A 19,379-nucleotide genomic window follows, 5' to 3' on the forward strand; every position below is an offset into this window, starting at 1 on the left:
AGGATTTCACAAGAGGCTTATTCACATACTTGGTTCTAGGTAATAATATTACACCATTACATAATCACAATAATGTGAGTGCCATGTCAATTAACTGAATTTATACCGAAAAACATATAAAAAGGAAAAAAGAAAGGAGCATTAAAAAAATTATGTAAGTGCAGCTTGTTAGTCATCATTTTTTCAAACTGACCAAAAGAAAACTTAAATATTGGTACTGAACACAATAAAAATTTTTTAAAGTCTTAACAATATAAAAACAATGTACTTTACAAAAATTAGCAAAAGTAAAAAATTTGGAAAGGGAAGAAATTGGAAAAACTGGAAGGAAGTCTATAAGTGCACTAATTCATTACTGCAGAGAAGAGATTCAATTCGTACTACATGACGTTGATAAATCAAGACACGGATGTTCAGGTAAATTATTTACATTCATAAAGATAATCCTAAAGACAACACAAACTTCTAAAACTTCACTGGTAACCGAAAGACCCTGGAGGGGCCTCTGACATTCTACCGCTCATGTCCACAGAGGGCATTTTCCTTGTACTCTGTAAGAGGAACTAGCAGAGGAGGAAACCCGCCAGCCTTTCTCTGTCCCTCACGCTGTCCTCGGGGAGGACTGACTGGCATCCTTCGGGGAAGAGACGCAGCAGGCTTACTCACGCCAGCCTCTCGGCACTTTTTACAGCTGTCTCCCCGCCTAGACAATTGTCTTCGTGGATCGCTGCCTGCACCTTCAAGGGAAGGCCAAGAGTACCGGATTTGCCCGTAACTAGGTGAGTAAGGCCGCCTAATACAGGGGTGAAGCTACAAACACGCTTACGAAATCCGACCCTGGGGACAGAGCGGCAAACAGAAGGCCCAGCTCTCTGGAGACTACGTTCTAGCTTGTTATCAGGCCGCTAAGGCTGTGCGGCTGAGCTAGAGCCTCCGTGCCTGCCTACGGCCGCACTAGAGCTGCTGTTCTGGATCTCTGTCTCTCACGTGGTTCTAAACACGTACGGGTAAGAAAGAAGAGTGTTATTTACAGCTTTATAATACTCCAGTACCGGCCAGAGGAGAAGGGTGAATGCGGATGGAAAGACGGTCACTCCTCACTCATAAGACATTTAAATACAAAGGGAACATCTCTTGTCTGTCAGGGACCAGTTCAGGCACTGGAACGTACCTGAGAAACAGACAGTCTGTCCTCAAGAAGCTTATTTGACACAGAGAGAGAGAGAGAGAGAGAGAGAGAGATCACAAGTAGGAAGAGAGAGAGGGGGAAGCAGGCTCCCTGCTGAGCAGAGAGCCCGATGCGGGACTCGATCCCAGGACCCTGAGATCATGACCTGAGCTGAAGGCAGAGGCTTAACCCCCTGAGCCACCCAGGCGCCCCTGCACACAGTTTTATAATAATAATTGTTTTAGTTACTTAGGGAAGGAAGGAACTAACTGGATGAATGGTTAATATTCAGTAAAAAAAAAATGGAAAGTCACAAACAGAAGAAAAGATTCCAAAGCAGGAGTCCGCAGAGTAGAGAAAAGTGCACACGAGGGATGAGAACATTAATTAGATCCCAAGAACGGATTTATGAGTGATACAATCAGAGGTCTATTTTAGGAAGACCAGACTAGACAGATGTAGTATAGATTAGGGGAACAGACAAGTTACAGTCATGTAACAGTTCAGTGTGAGAAGACGAAGAATTAGGCAGAGTAACAGCCAAGTAATAGAAAGAATTAAACCCAAGAGATTGATAAGGAGAGCAGCGTCTGGACCTGAGGAATGACATTAGAGGTCGAAAGAGAACTTCTGAGCCTGATTAATAGAAGAATGACAGCAAGCACTCAACAGTAACTGCAGAGGACATCATTCATTCAGTTTCAAAAAAGGTTTAAATATACATAATTCTAAGATGTATATAAGTTCTGTTATGATGACTGGGAAAATGAATAATATAAGCTTTTGAAAATTTTTATCTTTTTAAGTAATCTACTTAAATCTACCCCCCAATGTGGGGCTTGAACTCATGACCTTAATATCAAGAGTTGCACGCTCTACTGACTGAGCCAGCCAGGTGCCCCAAATAATGGAAGTTTAGTATCTTTGTTTTAGGCATTATTACCAAGGGACTCACTCTCATCGTTAGGTACAACAGGCATCTGATTAGACTGGCAGGAGAAGTGCTTCAAACCTTCGTAACTGTAAGATTAGCAAGATTATTAATTCCTCTGTGCCTTTCTGTTACAACATGGGCTAACAGTAGTAGCTATTTTATAGGCAGTTGTGAGAATTTAATGAGTTACACTATATGTAAAATGCTTAGAACAGTGGCTGGCAAACTAATAAATACAGTAAGTAAATACATTTTAGCTATTAAAAAATACCCTTTAGCTACTAATATTAGCACAAATGAAGTTTCCTTGTACCTGTAGGTTGAATGAAGAATGTGACCCAACACTGGACAACAGACTGTTCTAGGCCAGACTTAAAAACAGTAGCGCAGTAAGAATATTTAGGAAAGGACTTTATCTCTTCTTTCTGGTTTGTAAGGACAGCCAGGGTTTTCTAAGCTGAAGTTCGAGGACATTAATATGGCAACGATATGGACGTAACACCAAAAGCGTGGCAACAAAAGCAAAAATTGACAAGTGAGGCTTCTGTGCAGCAAAGGAAATAAACAACGGAGTAAAAAAGATACAGAATGGGAGAAGAATATCTGCAAATCATTTATCTGCTCAAGAGTTAACATTCAGAATATATAACAAACTCCTACACCTCAATAACAAATTCCCAAACAACCTGATTTAAAAAAAAATGGGCGAAAGACTTGAACAGACATTTCTCCAAAGAGGACATACAAATGGCCAACGGACACATGAAGAGATGCTCCACATCACTACTCATCAGGAAAATGCAAATCAAACCACAATGAGGTATCATTTCATATCCATTAGGATGACTGTTATCTAAACAAACAGGAAATAACACTGTTACTGAGGATGCACATTGCTGATGGGAGTAAAAAATGGTGCGGGAAAATGGGAAACTATTTGGAGGTTCCCCAAAAAATTAAAAACAGAATTACCGTAAGATCCAGTAATCCCACTTCTGTGTATATATCCAAAAGAATCAAAAATAGGATCTCAACAGACGTAACTGCACACAAATGTTCTCCACAGCATTATTCACACTAGCAAGAGGGGAAAGCAACCTTAATGTCCATTGATGGATTAACGCATAAAGAAAATGTAGACTATTATATCCTACACAGCAACATGGATGACCCTTGAGGACCTTATGCTGTGAGAGACAAAACAATCACAAAAAGACAGATATTACAGGATTCCATTTATATGAGGTATCTAAAGTTGTTAAACTCAGAAACGGAATGTAGAATGTGATTACCAGGGGCTAGAGAAGGGAAAAAGAGCAGTTGTCGTTTAATTGGAAAAGAGTTTCAGTTTTGTAAGGTAAAAAAGTTCTGGAGATCTGTTGCACAACAAATGTATACAGTTAACATACTGTACTGCACACTTAAGAAGGGTTAAAATGGCAAGTTTTTTAAAAAGATTTTTTAAAAAAGATTTTATTTATTTACTTGAAAGAAAGAGACCATAAGTAGGGAGGTTGTGGGGGGTGCTCTCTGCAGAGCAGAGAGCCCAACAAGGGGCTCGATCCCAGGACCCTGAGATCATGACCTGAGTCGAAGGCAGAGGCTTAACCCACTGAGCCACCCAGGTGCCCCATTTTTTAAGATTTTATTTATTTATTTGACAGAGAGACAGACAGACATTGGGAGAAGGAACAGAAGCGGGGGAGTAGGAGAAGCAGGCTTCCTGCTGAGCAGGGCGCCCCATGTGGGACAGGATCCCAGGACCCTGGGACGATGACCTGAGCCGAAGGAAGACGCTTAATGACTGAGCCACCCAGGCGCCTCTAAAATGGCAAATTCTACGCTACATGTTTTTTTACTATAAAAAAGAAGAAATTGGCAATTTAAAAAAGTTGGAAGGAATAAAGGAAGGAAGAATACACAGATAGACCTTCCTCCAAAGAAAAAAAGAAAAAAAAGGCTGAAGTTTAATAACGGGATGGACAGTGTAAAGGTTGCACGAGAATGTAAATGTACTTAATGCCACTGAACTGTGTATTTCTAAATGGTTAACATGGTAAGTTTTATGTCATCTATATCTTACCACAATTTAAAGTAAAAAAAAGAAAAGTTCCCATTTTTTCTGAGAAGCCATTTTGAGTGAGAAAAACTTAACACATCTCAATCCTCCTCCACCTGAGTGACCCTCTAAAAGCCCTTTACCAAGAGAAGTCCTCTGTGCTGACCGGCCGCAGAAACGAATGCACTTACAGAAAAGGAAGCTCCAACAGGCCTTCGGGTCCACTTGGGTGGCTTCTTGAGAGGCAACACTATGTTATGCTGAGCCGTCTGCTGCGGAATTTGCAATGGAGGAAGGGGCTGTCCTGTGCCAAAGGGATCAAGATTCCCAAAGGACGATGAAAGCTAAAAACCATAATTACATGAGAATTTGTAACTTACACAAAATTGTTGCATGTTTTCAAGTCATACGCATGACATATTTTTATCACGAGCATCCCATTAATCAGTAGCCCTGATCCATAAAGTCATCTTCAAATAATTAAGCAAGATGGAATTTTTCAAGTGTTGTAATTGAACATCTTAACACTTCGTATTACCTTGTCGACTTGTTTCTGCCTTAGGCCGTCTGCACTCCCACCCATGATGGAATACACGCTGATCCGCCCGTCAAAGGAAGCCGCTGATAAGACAGCAGGGTTTCTGGGACACCACTGAATGTCAAAGCACCACTGTGTGTTGGTGGGAAGTTCATACAACACCTAGGCAACGACAACAAGGGTCAGAAAACAGTAAAGCCACTCGACACCCAAAACACGTGAATGAGTGTGATCCACATGCGCAGCTTAATGAAACACTTCCTTTTAGAAAGTTTGTTGAACCAGGAAAAACAATCATAAAAATTCATTTCAAGTACAAAAGGAGTCCACTATGGTAAGCTGTTAGGATAAAAATGAATGCTTCTTCAAACTTGAGACCAGATTTAGAATAAGTACATATTAAAAACAAAGGTTTTTCCGTTTTTATTGAGGTGGTAGTAGCAGATGCATCTGAATGACCAGAGCAAATCAGAGTCAGCTTGTTAAAAACTCTAAGAGAGAACGGTCTGGTCTCCTGCCCAACTCTGCTACTTGCCAAGATCCAGACAATCATATTTAGGCTATCTGAAGACCACAGTTAAAAAATAACCTCAAGAAGGAAGAATTCACTGAGAAATTTGGTTTTTAGTCAAGCAAAACCATGTATACATCATTTATCTTACTGCAGAATGGAAACAGGTTCAGCATAAACACTTTAGAAGGAGAAAAATATAGAAAAACTGTAAACAAGTGGTTGATATAAAACCTTTACAATGCAGTAATTATTGCTAACTCAGTGTGATGGTAACTGATGCTCACAGGAGGATAGGTTTTATGTCTGTTTTTAATGATTTTATTTATTTGAGAGAGAAAAAGGGCACAAGCACGAGCAAGGGGAAGGGCAGAGGGAGTGGGGGAAGCAGACTCCCTGCTGAGCAAGGATCCTGGGATCATGACCTCAATTGAAGGCAGATGCTTAACCGACTGAGCCACCCAGGCGCCCCGGTTTTATGGTTTTAAGAAGTCAAACTAACTTTGACTTCGTGGGATATTTGAAATGTTCAGTTTTATAAGAAAACAGAATTAAGTAAAAAGGTACCTAGCTTACTCACCTTTAAGGCTTACATTGGTCAATAAGACTCATTATTCAGGTTCTTTAAATCATTGTTCATTCCTAATTTACAGTTGAGTAAAAAAAAAATCTAATAAACTTTTTATTTCCAGCATATACTAAAAGTTTATGGCTTTAATGTCCAAGCACACGCAACTAATCATAAGCAAAATTCATTTTATCAAATCATAGAACAGATAATATTAGAACAGTAATTTCCATGATTTTGAACTCATTTGGAAAGGCACATTATAAAATTTAAGATTTTATTATTTGGTCCACAAACATATGAGGGAAAACGTACTTTAATTTTTTTCTCCTATCTTCCCTAACTTGAACGATTCTACCTTCTTTTAGAAAACTTAAAACCACAAATCAAATAACAAAAGTGCTTGTTTCTATATATTAAAACCTATCAAAGAGGGGTGCCTGCTTCTCTCTTTCCTTCTGCCCCTCCCCCATACTGGTGTGTGAGCTCTCCCTAATAAATACATAAAATTCTAAAAAAGTGAAGTAAAAAATAAAACCTAAAAAACAAAAATCTATGGTCTATTGCCTAATACTGAAAAGACGGAAACCATTCATTCAACTGAGAAAAATAATTTTTAAAATACTTAAAGAAATTTTTTTGCCCATTAATTTAATCTAAAGCGATTAAAAGCAATTAAGTTACATTTATAAAACATTTATATTGAAAAGAAATAAATTTCCCACATCTAAATTTCTATGTATAGAACATATGACAAATATTATAAAGTATATTCCTGCTGTATAGTTCAGAAGAGAAATTAAAAACATACAACTGATTTCCAAAAATCAGAGAGGCTCTTCAGGGATGGTAAGGTAGGAAAAAGACCCAAACCTTGAACACTCCTGCTTTAAAAACACTGATTTCCAGAGATCACACATTAAATAAATCAAACCAAGTATTTCTGAGTGTGGGTCAACATCTCTTATTAGAAATGGGGGGTAGGGGGGCGCCTGGGTGGCTCAGGGGGTGAAGCCACTGCCTTCGGCTCAGGTCATGATCTCAGGGTCCTGGGATCCAGCCCCACATCGAGCTCTCTGCTCAGCAGCTTCCCCCCGCCCCATCTCTCTCTCTCTGCCTGCCTCTCTGCCTACTTGTGATCTCTGTCAAATAAATAAATAAAATCTTAAAAAAAAAAAAAAAAAAGAAATGGACGGTAGGGGATGATTACTAATTTCAAAAATACTATTTCAATGGCTGACTTTCTTGGATGAAACAGGTGAGGGTTAAATAATATTCCTGATAAAATCTCTCCTAGATTAACATTTCGCACGTATCTCTATCTCCATGTCCTTAACTATATTAATGCACTAAAGAATCCATATGAAAAATTTCTTATTCGGCTACCAAAAACATATATAATAGTGGGGTGCCCGGGTGGCTCAGTCATTGAGCAGCTGCCTTTGGCTCAAGTCATGATCCCGGGGCCCTGGGATGGAGCCTCGCACTGGGTTCCCTGCTCAGCGGGAAGCCTGCTTATCCCATTCCCACTCCCCCTGCTTGTGTTCCCTCTCTCACTGTCTCTCTCGGTCAAATAAATAAATAAAATCTTAAAAAAATATATTATAGTAGCTATAATCTGAGAAATGGTTCCTCCTCACACCTCTCCTGTGTTAGGGTTGGAGCAGAGAATCTTAGCATCTTTTCCGCAGCTCAGCAACAATTCCGGATCTGCCATGCTCCAAGCAATTGCCAAAATCCCCCTATAAAAAACACAAGGTGAAGAAATTTTTAATCTTCAGAAAACCATGTCTCCAAATGATTCCTGTCTAGGTTCTGGAGACACATGTTGCTAAGAGAAGTATAATTTCATATAATCTTTATGGAAAGTAATTTAGGAATGTGTACACTCTTTGATCACCAAGAAGACATTCGGTATCTTCTCAGAATCAGGAAAACACTGTAAAGGACAAGAACCCAAATTAAAACTGCATTTTGTTTCTAATATTTTATTTTTTTGAAGATTTTGTTTATTTATTTGACACAGAGAGAGAGACAGTGAGAGAGGGAACACAAGCAGGGGCGTACAAGAGGTTGAGGGAAAGGTAGAAAGCAGGCAGCCTGGGATCATGACCTGAGCCGAACAGATGTTCAACAACTGAGCCACCCAGGAGCCCCTCTAATCTTTTATTTTTTAAAAAATTAAAACCTTTGTGAAAATTATAAGGACAGTACGATGTGCGGCCTTATACTCCTCACTTTGACTCACTGGTTTGGCCACATTTACTGTATGTGGCTTTCTCTCTCTCTCCATACATACACTGAGCATTTGAGAGTTAATTAGAGATATTATGACATGTCACCCCCACACTTACCTCTGAGGATAAAATCATCCTTCTGCATAACCACAATACAATTACATACTGAAAATATTTCTTATTTATATGCAGTATTTTAAAATATATAGTCCATATCGAAATTTCCAACTGCATCAATATACTTTCTAACTGCTCCCCCTTTAGAATCCAATCACGCATGTCAAGAATTTCAAGCGTGTCAAGAATGCCTTTCAAAGAAATTCATACATATTTAATATCACATTTTAAAGAACATTTATGGGGGCACCTGGGTGGCTCAGTGGGTTAAGCCTCTGCCTTCGGCTCAGGTCATGATCTCAGGGTCCTGGGATTGAGCCCTGAGTCCGGCTCTCTGCTCAGCAGAGAGCCTGCTCCCCCCGGCGCCGCCTGCCTCTCTGCCTACTTGTGATCTCTGTCAAATAAATAAAATAAATTCTTAAAAAAAAAAAAAAAAGACCATTACGTTCTTATAGGTATTAAAGAAAAAAACATCACAGAATTATAGAGCAGGAAAGGACCGTAAATCTCATCTAAGCCACCTCCTGCATGTATTATTAGAAGGAGAAAACGGAGAAAACAGAGAAGTTGATCTGCTCCTGCAGCTCAGTGTAGTCTTCTGTCTTGCTAAATTGTGATCACACCTAAAACTGGCAGTAGATATAGTGTCAAGAGCACAGACACTAGGGGCGCTCTAGGTGGTTCAGGTGTTCAGGTGGTTCTAGGGGCGCCTGGGTGGTTCAAGTGTTAAGCATCTGCCTTCGGCTCAGGTCAGGATCCCAGGGTCCTGGGATCAAGCCCCACATTGGGCTCCCTGCTCAGCAGGGAGCCTGCGTCTCCCTCTCCCACTCTCCCTGCTTGTGTTCCCTCTCTCACTGTGTCTCTCTCTGTCAAATAAATAAGTAAAATCTAAAAAAAAAAAAAAAAACAAGGAGCACAGATTCCAGGATCAGAATGTTTGATCAGAAGTCAGCACTTGACTGGTTATGTGATCTAGGCCAAGTTTACCTTACTGAGCTTCAATTTCCAATTCGTAAAATGGGCTAATGGCATCTGTACCATCGACTTGTTATGAGGATTAACTGACTTCATATTTAAAGTGCTTGTACACTTCACATATTGTACAAATGTCAGTGTCCTTCCACTATTACGCAAACCTCCCGAGGGCAGCGATTTTTATCTGTTATATCACTGAATCGTAGCATAGTGCTTGGCTCAGAGCACATGTTCAAGAAGTACATGTTGAATGAATGAACAAAACCTTATCTAACATGGGAAAAATATTACAACTTATCCCAATCATCCCTTCTTTGCTAAAACGCTGACTGAAGCAGTAATATCTAAACAGAATTGCATTTTACTGGACTCTTTTCTCCTTTACATAAAGTTAAGGAGAGGTCACAAACTTTAAGGCCTCTTAGTGTTCAAATCCACTACCCAGTGGGAAAATAGAATTTAAAGCTTTAGTCTATATATCCTTAAACAAGAAAGTCCAAAAGTACTCAGAAAATATTATAACGTTAAAAGGGATTTGTTTCTTGTTTAAAACTGTTAAACAAATACATATAAATTCCCTGGGTACCTGTATATCAATGTTAGGAAGCATGCTAATTTACAATTAAATTTAATGCTACCGGGACACCTGGGTGGCTCAGTTGGTTAAGCGGCTGCCTTCGGCTCAGGTCATGATCCCGGTGTCCTGGGATCGAGTCCCCACATCGGGCTCCTTGCTCGGCAGGGAGCCTGCTTCTCCCTCTGCCTCTGCCTGCCACTCTGTCTGCCTGTGCGTTCTCTCTCTCTCTCTGACAAATAAATAAAATCTTTAAAAAAAAAATTTAAAGCTACCAAACCTGAGAAAATTTGCAAATCTTTTACCTTTTTTTTAATTTTAATTTTTTTAAACCATTTTTTTAAAAAAAGTAATTTCTATACCCAACGAGGGGCTTAAACTCATAACCCCAGAGACCAGAGTTGCACGTTCTATCAAATGAGCCAACCAGGCACCCCACTCATATCTTTTTAGAGAATCTGCACATTTATTACAATTAAAAGCAGGGGCACCCACATGGCACAGTTGGTTAAGGGTTCAACTTTTGATTTCAGCTCAGGTTGTGATCTCAGGATTGTGAGATCAAGCCCTAAGTTGGGCTCTGTGCTGTCTCCTTGAGATTCTCTCTCCCTCTGCCCCTCCCACTCTTGCTCTCAGGCTCTCACTCTTTCTTAAAAATAAATAATAAATAAATCTTCTAAAAAATGATAAAAAATAGAAAATAAATAAAATTAAATTAACAGCAGAATAACCCAAATTTCTCAAAAATACTTTTAAATGAAAATAGACACTTAGAAATAAAACAAACTTTTAAACCGCTGCGTGTCCTTGAATGTTACGAAGACATCAGTATTATGATGCTAGTAAACTGGATGATGTCAAGAGAGTTGTCCTACAATGTTGTGGCATACTGGAATTGTAGTCTATTCATTATAACTGAAAAAAGGAGTGGAAAACCCTTTATCATTTTTTATTACTATAATATGAATTGGCTACCATTTTTGAGAACAGAAAATCTGACGACTATTGCTTCAAATACATATAATTTATACTGAATTTTACAAGACAGAGACAAAATAGATTCCTTAATTTTAAAACAATTATCTGATAATTCAAAAATAATAAGTAAATGTATTTTTAAAAATCAAGAATCAAGTTCCTTAGAAGTACAGCATGATACCTGGCATGGCTTTCCAAGACACGGAGTGGAGAGGAAGCAAAGCGAAGATCCCACATCTGGACCACTGGCAATCTATCATCCTCAGAGGCAAGGACCATCTGAGTCGCAACATCGGGATGCCACGCCAACCCAGAGCAATGCATCTGCAGAGAGTTAAGGCTCACAATGTATCAATCCTACTACTTTATGAAGAGTCAAAATGAGCTTGAGGAACATGCCTTTGTTGAAACAAATAGTAGAAAACATCAGCTCAGGCTTAGTTTTTTAAAAAACAACAAGAAAAAACAAAACCTAAAACTATTAAATTTTGAATCCTGACAGCTACCTCCAGAGCCTGCATTTGCAACCTTCAAGCTATGCTGTCTTTTTAAAACTATGAAATTTTATTCAACAGCCTTAAACAGGACTCTTAAAAGTTAAAAAAAAAAAAAAAATTTTTATAGATTTTATTTATTTATTTGACAGAGATCACAAGCAGGCAGAGAGGCAGGCAGAGAGAGCAAGGGAAGCAGGCTTCCCGGAGAGCAAAGAGCCTGATGTGGGGCTCGATCCCAGGACCCTGGGATCATGACCTGAGGCGAAGGCAGAGGCTTTAACCCACTGAGCCACCCAGGCGCCCCCCAAATAAAAAATTTTAATGTTTTCAGTTCATCCAGCTATTTGATACACAGCACCATTCTGGACCAGAATAATTCTATACCAAAAATGAGTTTACTGGTCAATACTGTAACTGGTGGGAAAGTTTTATATAAATTTAAATACAATTTAATACTTTGGGAAAAATGAAAACAGGTAAAAGATTATAGTAACAGTGCATGGGTGGCTCAGTCAGCCAGAAGTCTGACTCTTGGTTTTAGCTCAGGTCATGATCTCAGGGTACCGGGATTGCCCCCACACGGGGCTCCACACTCAGTGGAGTGTCTGCTTCTCTCCTCCTCTGCCCCTCCCCCATGGAGTGTGCTGTATCTCTCAAATAAATAAATAAATAAATAGATTTTTTTTTTTAAAAAAGATTATAACAAAGAAGTTTCATACCTTTCCTCTATTTTGTCAAAAAAATCAAGACAGAATATCTAAAGCAACAGCTACCATTTCAATTTTTACATGGAATAAATTAACAGTATTACTAAGAATTACCTGGACATTCATATCCTACTGAACATTCCAAAAGATAATGGAAATGCTTATTGTATAATTTATTCAATTAAAATTTGTTTTAAAATTCCTATTTCAGGAGCGCCTGGGTGGCTCAGTGGTTAAAGCCTCTGCCTTCGGCTCCGGTCATGATCCCAGGGTCCTGGGATCGAGCCCCACGCCGGGCTCTCTGCTCAGCAGGGAGCCTGCTTCCTCCCCTCTCTCTCTGCCTGCTTGTGATCTCTCTCTCTCTCTCAAATAAATAAAATATTAAAAAATAATAATAATAAAATTCCTAATTCATTGAAAAACAGTACCCTAAAGAAATATTTTTCTCAATAGTTTTCTGTGGTTATTGCTCCCCTCACCTTGGTTATTGTTAAGTTATGTATGTATTCTCTGATTTAGGCAAACTTGTTTTTAAAATGTCAAACTAAACAATGTAATGAAAAACAAACGAACAAGATAAAGCCATTTAATTATGTCTAAATTATTTAATAGCACATTAGGACATAGTATTAAGGAATCTGTAAGGTCAAAAATTTAATGTGTTGTACAGCTACATCTACTGGGCAAATGGGAGATATTAGCTCATTTAAGTAGCGCCTAATCAGAAAAGGTGAAGCCAGGAGTCTGGAAACCACAAGTTCACAGTCATATAATTACTAGCTGGAAAAATTCATATATTCCAGAGAAAGCTAAAGATAAAAAGTTGCTATAATGCTTTGAAATAGCTAGTCAAGTAAGAACAACCAGTATACCATGGATTAAGGAATTTAATTAACTATCTCTCTCTTCATCATTAGCAGTATCCAACATGTTTTATCAGAAATTTTATTATCTTCCCCAAGGAAAAAACCTCGATCCAACATGATCGGCCCATGAATAGATAGCAACTGACTTCACAAAATTTGATATGTTGTCAACACTGACAATATAGAAATAGCTACGGCAGGAACACAGCACGGCTCTGCACATGACAAGTCAATCACGCACTTACCCTGTTACTATGGTCACTGACTTTGATGATAGGTTCATTTTTTCTGAGATCCCACACAGTGGCCCGGCCACTGGGACTGGCTGATGCTAAAATATGCTGAACTTGTCTGTTCCACGCAACGCAGCTGATATCCTCTGGGGGCTAAAAAGGAAGAAACTACTGAAAACCATTTTTCATTTATGATCCAATTAAGTACAAAATCTGATCCTTCTTTTTAAAAAATGAATTAATTAAAATCTGAACCATTTATTCCACAAATTTTTTTATATTCATAGGTTCTCAATAAATATAATACAATTTAAAGCTCAGTATACACGCCAATTCAAGTATTTTACCTCATTTAATACTGTCTCATTCAGCATCCATTTATTAAGCTCCTGCTATAAATCAAGCACTTTTTCTTTTTTTTTTTTTTTTTTTTTTTTAAGATTTTATTTATTTATTTGACAGAGAGAAATCACAAGTAGATGGAGAGGCAGGCAGAGAGAGAGAGAGGGAAGCAGGCTCCCTGCTGAGCAGAGAGCCCGATGCGGGACTCGATCCCAGGACCCTGAGACCATGACCTGAGCCGAAGGCAGCGGCTTAACCCACTGAGCCACACAGGCGCCCCAAGCACTTTTTCTTAATTTGCAACTCCCACAAGGTAGATAATGAACTACAAAGTAGACATTGATCAGTATGATGGACAACTACGCAGAGCAAAAGTTACAGCCTCGGGGTCCCTGGGTAGCTCAGTGGGTTAGGTGTCTGACTCTCGATTTTAGCTCCGGTCCTGAGTCTGCTGGGGATTCTGTCTCTCCCTTGCCCTCTGCCTATCACCCCCATGTGTTCCCTTCTCTTTCTCTCTCTCAAATAAATAAATAAATAAAATCTTTAAAAATAAATAAATAAAAATAAATGGTAGATCACATGCTAGCATTATATCACCTCCAAGATAGCCAGAATGCTGGGATCCATTTTAACGGCTCCTCAATCTGAGTAGTCTATAGACCATAAACTTCACAGAGGCAAGCAGAAGACTGTTCTTTCTTACCTTACAGAAATGCATAGGAAAGGGGCTGAGCTGTTTTTTTCTTAAAAAATAAGTTTCCTTTCTAGTCTATGATTTTTATTCCAAGATTAGATATCATCAAAATACTATACAACATAAAATACTATACTATATAAATTCCTGTATTTAAAAAGTAATCTAAGACTTGTCTCTTTTATTCATGACTGCATGTCGAATACATCAAAGCAGTGTCGGGTAGTAAGCACTGAATAAATATTTGCTGTTGAAGGACTCACTGATACTTCAAAGAACACGTTTACTAACACCTTGCTATCCTGAAGGAAAATCAGTAACATCTAAACACTGATTTTAAACAAATATATTTTGTGTGAAAAAAATGAAATAAATAAAGTGTTAAAGAATCAGCTGGTTCTTTTGATTACATCAGAATCAATGCAATACCTGTGTTTTGGCTCCTGGTGTCATTGGCGTTGCAAAGTTGTTGAGATCCCAAATGTAGATTTCAGATTCATTAGCACCAGAGGCTACCAGATTAGTCTGCAATAAGAAATAATAATGAAACAACATTTAAGTATAATTAAGAGAACTCTGAATAACTTTAGAGATAAAACGCTCTATCAGTTTTAGGGTATACAACTTTTCTACTTAATTAAAGAACCAAACCTCATGATTTCCTAAATGCTATGGATAATAATCTGAAACTACAATGGTTTTTCAAAGAAGCATATTATAAGATTCTATTTCACCAAGAAGGCAGTATGTCTACTGATATTAAAATATAAGAGATTAAAAAAATAATTATATGGATGAATTCTTAAACAATCACGCAACCATGTGGGGATTATCGTTTGTGCAGGAAGGGGATCTGAGTGTGAGAGAGAGACAAAAAACAGGCAAAATCAATTACTTTTTCAGACAAATAACTGAATCCTAAAATAATGGTATCTATCTCCAGACACCTCAAAGCCAGCTTCTGCCGCCAGACCTACACAGGGCTAGTAAAATCTCCTGTCTTAAATCCTCAGGTCTTTCTGGCGCATTTACACTCCATTTTGGTCTAGGTGGCAGTACTTCTAGGTTATCTCTGTTGCATACCTTTAGGGTCAAAAAGACTGTAACCCTGTGACATGAAGTACAGGAAGACAATGGGTTTCATCTACTGGCTTTCGTCTTTTGTTACTCACTCTCATAAGTTCTTTCATCAACTGACACATGACTATGAAAACAGAGGAATTCTACGGTTGAAACCGCCTATAACCTAAGACACCACCCAGCAAGCAGCTGCTGTTTAAACTCATACACAAAGCAACTAACTATCTCATCTGAAGAGCCGGCACCATAAACTACAGAAATGAAGCTCAGGTTGTATTTCTATACCCTAAGTATTTATTTATAATATAAGAAAAATAACTATTTTAAACTTTCTTAAGATAATATTCACGTTTCGGTTGTTAAGCTCTAATGTTCTACTAACTCAAGGTATTTGCAAACCTATACATTTATATAATTAACATTAAGTTATGCTTAGGATGGCAAAAGTAGACTGACTGATTCTGCGCTGCCTGATCCCCTCCATGGAGTTATCATCATTTACCTTGATCCCAACTCTGAACCCTCCATTATTCAAGAAAATACACTCGCTCATCAGCCTGCACGGGCACACATTTTTAGCTTTCAGTTCCAAGACTGAGGCACAGCAGATTCGTTTGCCTATTTCAAATAAGCAGTGCATATCTCAAGAGTTATGAATAAACATCAGAAGTCTAACCTGGAAAATATTCACATCCAAGGCTCTTACTGGGCCGGTATGCTTGTCATTTTGGGCAATCACAACTTCCTTGTCTCCAGCTATAATTTTAGAAGGATCGTAAAGAATAATATTTCCATTTTCACCACCTGCAATCAGAACTCCAGAGACATTCCCTTTGGAATCCATCTGATGAGGGCCCCAAATCAACTTATGGTACCTTTAAGAGAAAAGGAGTAAATAACTGATGTAAGTCAAAAGGATAAGAGAAAGCATTCAAAATTATGTATTTCATTCTATGTGTTTTCATAAATATTCTAAAAACACTGCTGTTCCTCTATTCCTGGTAACCATGCACGACTTGGTGAAATGGCATTTTAGTTTTTATTTATATTCATATGTGCATTTTGATTTTATAATCCTGGAGAGTAAAAAGTTTCTGGTAGAGGTAACATAGCGTCAGAAAGTATACTTGATTTGTGTGTCAAAAGGTATAGGATTAAGAACGGTTTTACCACTTAGAAACTGTGAGACCCTAGGCAAGATACTGAATCTTCCTAAGCTGCTTTTGGTTCATCTGTAAAACAGAGCTCTAATCAATCATTTCCTTTGATATTATTTGACTACAGAAGTACTCACTGACAAGTAGTCTGTAAAGTAGTAGAAGTGCCAAAGGAGGTATATAAAATTTTCTAAGAAAAGTAATGTATTCCAACGGTGGAAAAGCGACATCAAAATGATATCTATTATGACAAGTATCCCCACTGATGGAGAATAAAGATTATGGTTTGGCTAGGAGATTAAAGATGAAGGTGGCATGGAGGTATACAATGACACAAGCGGTGGTGAGTGGGAAAACTGATAGCCAAAAGGTATTTGGAATTCCCATCATAGTGGGAGAGCTCTGAAAAATATGAAGTCCCATGAGACGCCATGTGCCAGAGTACAATCTCTTCACCAAAATCGGCCAAACTACTGGGACAATAAAGCATATTTTACTACTCAAATGAAAGTGTCCTTTTCCTGCATTATGATAAGGTGTTAAGCACTTGGGAAGATGACCCAGATACCTACTGTATCAGAAATCATGTCAACAAAAATCTCTGTGATATGTATTTCTAAATACAGAAAGTACAACGAAAAAAATAACCTACCATTCAGAGATAATCACTTTTAACACCCTCATATTCATCCAACTACCCCCTTTTTAAGCCATGCCTATCCTTTTTTTGGTAAACAGTTGAGAAAAGGAGGTAAGAGACAGCATGCCTACTGTATCATGAGGAAAAAACGAGAAAATCGAGCCTCTCCTTCCTATCCTACACGTCAGCTGTCAGTAAACGAGTCAACAGCACACACACCCTTCCTTTACTTCCACAGAAACTCACACATATACTTCTTCATGAAATATCTCATGTCACTGATGGTCTTCTTGTAGTTTCCAATAACAACGTATTTATAGACAAACGAGGCATCAACCACAACATAATAACCCCAATGATAAATAATGTGAAATTAAAATTCATCAGTCTCATACCTGTGAGAAGAAGAGAAGGTGGCACAAGACTTCATATCCAAAGACGGGTCAGAAAGGTCGAATTCAAATATCTCGAGGGAAGCACTGGTACTGAACGTTGCATCCAACTGCTGAGCAGATGTTCCTACGGAAAATACATTTATGGTAACTACAGTGCAAAAATAAAAGACTCAGAGAAAACCATACAAAACAAAACAAAGTAAATGCACGTTTTCCAATGATCTCACTCATGAGTGCGGTCTTAGTGACTAACATCTCAGGGTGCATGCCATTGAACATCGCTGAAATTCCTGTAGCGATGAATTCTGACACAAGGCTTGGAGACGATGTTTGTAAGAATGGATGGTGCAGGTAACTCCTTAAACCTACAGATATCTTAAAAACTCTCTGTAAAAACAGTCTCTTGATTTACTCTGCTTATAGTCATAAACGATGTAACTATTTTCATATAAAAATGCTAGCGCCAAAATTGTTCCTCATCCAAATTGGTATTAACTTTTTTTTTTACATGTTATCTCATGTGCTTAATATTGAGGAATGAAGATGAAGCGTAACTTTTATGAAGTGAGGAAGACTCTGTAAATATAGTATGATTTTTTGAAGGATTTTATTTATTTATTTGAGAGAGAGAGTGTAAGTGGGGCGGAGGGGCAGAGAGAAAGAGAGCGAGAGAGAAGCAGACTCCCCGCTGAGCAGGGAACCCCATGCGGGGCTCAATCCCAGGACCCTGAGATCATGACCTGAGCCAAAGGCAGGCACGTAACCGACCGAGCCCCCAGGCGCCAGTATCGTGACTAAGGCTATGATGAACAAGGTGCTGATAACACAGAGGAAGGTCATTAAACTCAGCTGAAAGGGACGATGGAGTTACTTCCTTAGGAAAGGAGAAGCTTTCTAGAAGAGAGGGGCTTGAAGTAAGTTTTTTTTTTTTAAAGATTTTATTTATTTATTTGACAGACAGATATCACAAGCAGGCAGAGAAGCAGGCAGAGAGAGAGGAGGAAGCAGGCTCCCCGCTGAGCAGAGAGACCGATGCGGGGCTCGATCCCAAGACCCTGAGATCATGACCTGAGCCGAAGGCTTTAACCCACTGAGCCACCCAGGCGCCCCTGAAGTTAAGTTTTAAAGGACAGGTATGAGTAAGCCAAATGTGGAAAAGAAGAAATTAAGTGATTTACACTCTTTCCTCTCTGTGGAACTTACCTGTAGCTAGGTAAATGGGATGATTCTGGGCAGGGCTCCAGGCCTGCATGGCCGTGCGGTCTACTTCCTTTAACTTCATCCTCCTAAAGAGAGTAGTTTACATAGAAATATACTGAACATGTAACATAGAGCATAATTTTTTAACACAGAAATACACTGAACCAACCACTACTTCATTAGTCCAAATGCCAATAAATCAAACTGGTTTAGGTATCATTTGCTGGGAACACTCAGTATTAGAAAGGAGAAAAACTTGTTAAATTATTTTGAGACAACTATAGGGCTTTTCTAATTGTTTTACAACTTATAGTCCTTTGACTGAAGAATCGGTTTGGAAAAAAACAGAAACAATACAGGGTAGTACCTGAGGGACTGATCTTCCCCTGCAACACACTTTCAGGTAAGGACAGGTGACAGCGCGTCAGAGTACAAGAGAGCATGCAATGAACAAGGTACATCCTCCTGGGCCAGAATTACTAAGTGATTAAGAGCAGTTTTAAAAATTAATTTTAAAGGCTAATTACAGGGAAGAATACAGTAAGCCTACAGATTTTTAAAAATTTAGCAGAAATTTTAAGAAGCTGGTCATTCCAAGCTACAACTGCACACACCACTAGTTTATGCATTCTCTTTAAAGTTACTTTGGTCTAAAAATTCAGCAAGTACTGTGTTGTACCTTAAAAACAAAATAAAACAAAACAATACAATTTTGTTATTGTACATGAATACATTCACATGGCACAGTATTCCATTGTAAGAGGCACCATCATTTACTTACTTAGTTCACTACTGGTGAACATGTGAGTCTTTTTTTTTTTTTTTTTTAAGATTTTATTTATTTATTTGAGAGAGGGAGAGAGAGAATGAGAGCAGAGAGGTCAGAGGAAGAAGCAGACTCCCCAGTGA

General features: G+C 38.6%; 1 protein-coding gene across 19 annotated transcripts in view; it reads right to left on the reverse strand.

Annotated features, from left to right (window-relative positions):
• Positions 1-19,379, reverse strand: part of SEC31A (SEC31 homolog A, COPII coat complex component) — an 81,968-nt gene that overhangs the window by 52,199 nt on the left and 10,390 nt on the right. For 18 of the 19 annotated variants that reach the window (XM_032334741.1, XM_032334757.1, XM_032334753.1 and 15 more), the window contains exons 2-10: positions 18,474-18,556; positions 17,271-17,394; positions 15,755-15,953; positions 14,428-14,523; positions 12,975-13,115; positions 10,841-10,983; positions 7,421-7,520; positions 4,700-4,861; positions 4,353-4,505 (exon numbers count right to left, since the gene is read on the reverse strand). In XM_032334741.1, the coding sequence (XP_032190632.1) occupies positions 4,353-4,505; positions 4,700-4,861; positions 7,421-7,520; positions 10,841-10,983; positions 12,975-13,115; positions 14,428-14,523; positions 15,755-15,953; positions 17,271-17,394; positions 18,474-18,552 (1,197 nt within the window). In that variant the 5' untranslated portion in view covers positions 18,553-18,556. Of the gene's footprint in view, positions 1-4,352; positions 4,506-4,699; positions 4,862-7,420; positions 7,521-10,840; positions 10,984-12,974; positions 13,116-14,427; positions 14,524-15,754; positions 15,954-17,270; positions 17,395-18,473; positions 18,557-18,837; positions 18,950-19,379 lie in introns of all 19 variants that reach the window. The other variant, XM_032334740.1, reaches the window with a different exon arrangement.

Source organism: Mustela erminea, chromosome 2 (genome assembly GCF_009829155.1).
Source record: "Mustela erminea isolate mMusErm1 chromosome 2, mMusErm1.Pri, whole genome shotgun sequence".
Classification (NCBI taxonomy): domain Eukaryota; kingdom Metazoa; phylum Chordata; class Mammalia; order Carnivora; family Mustelidae; genus Mustela; species Mustela erminea.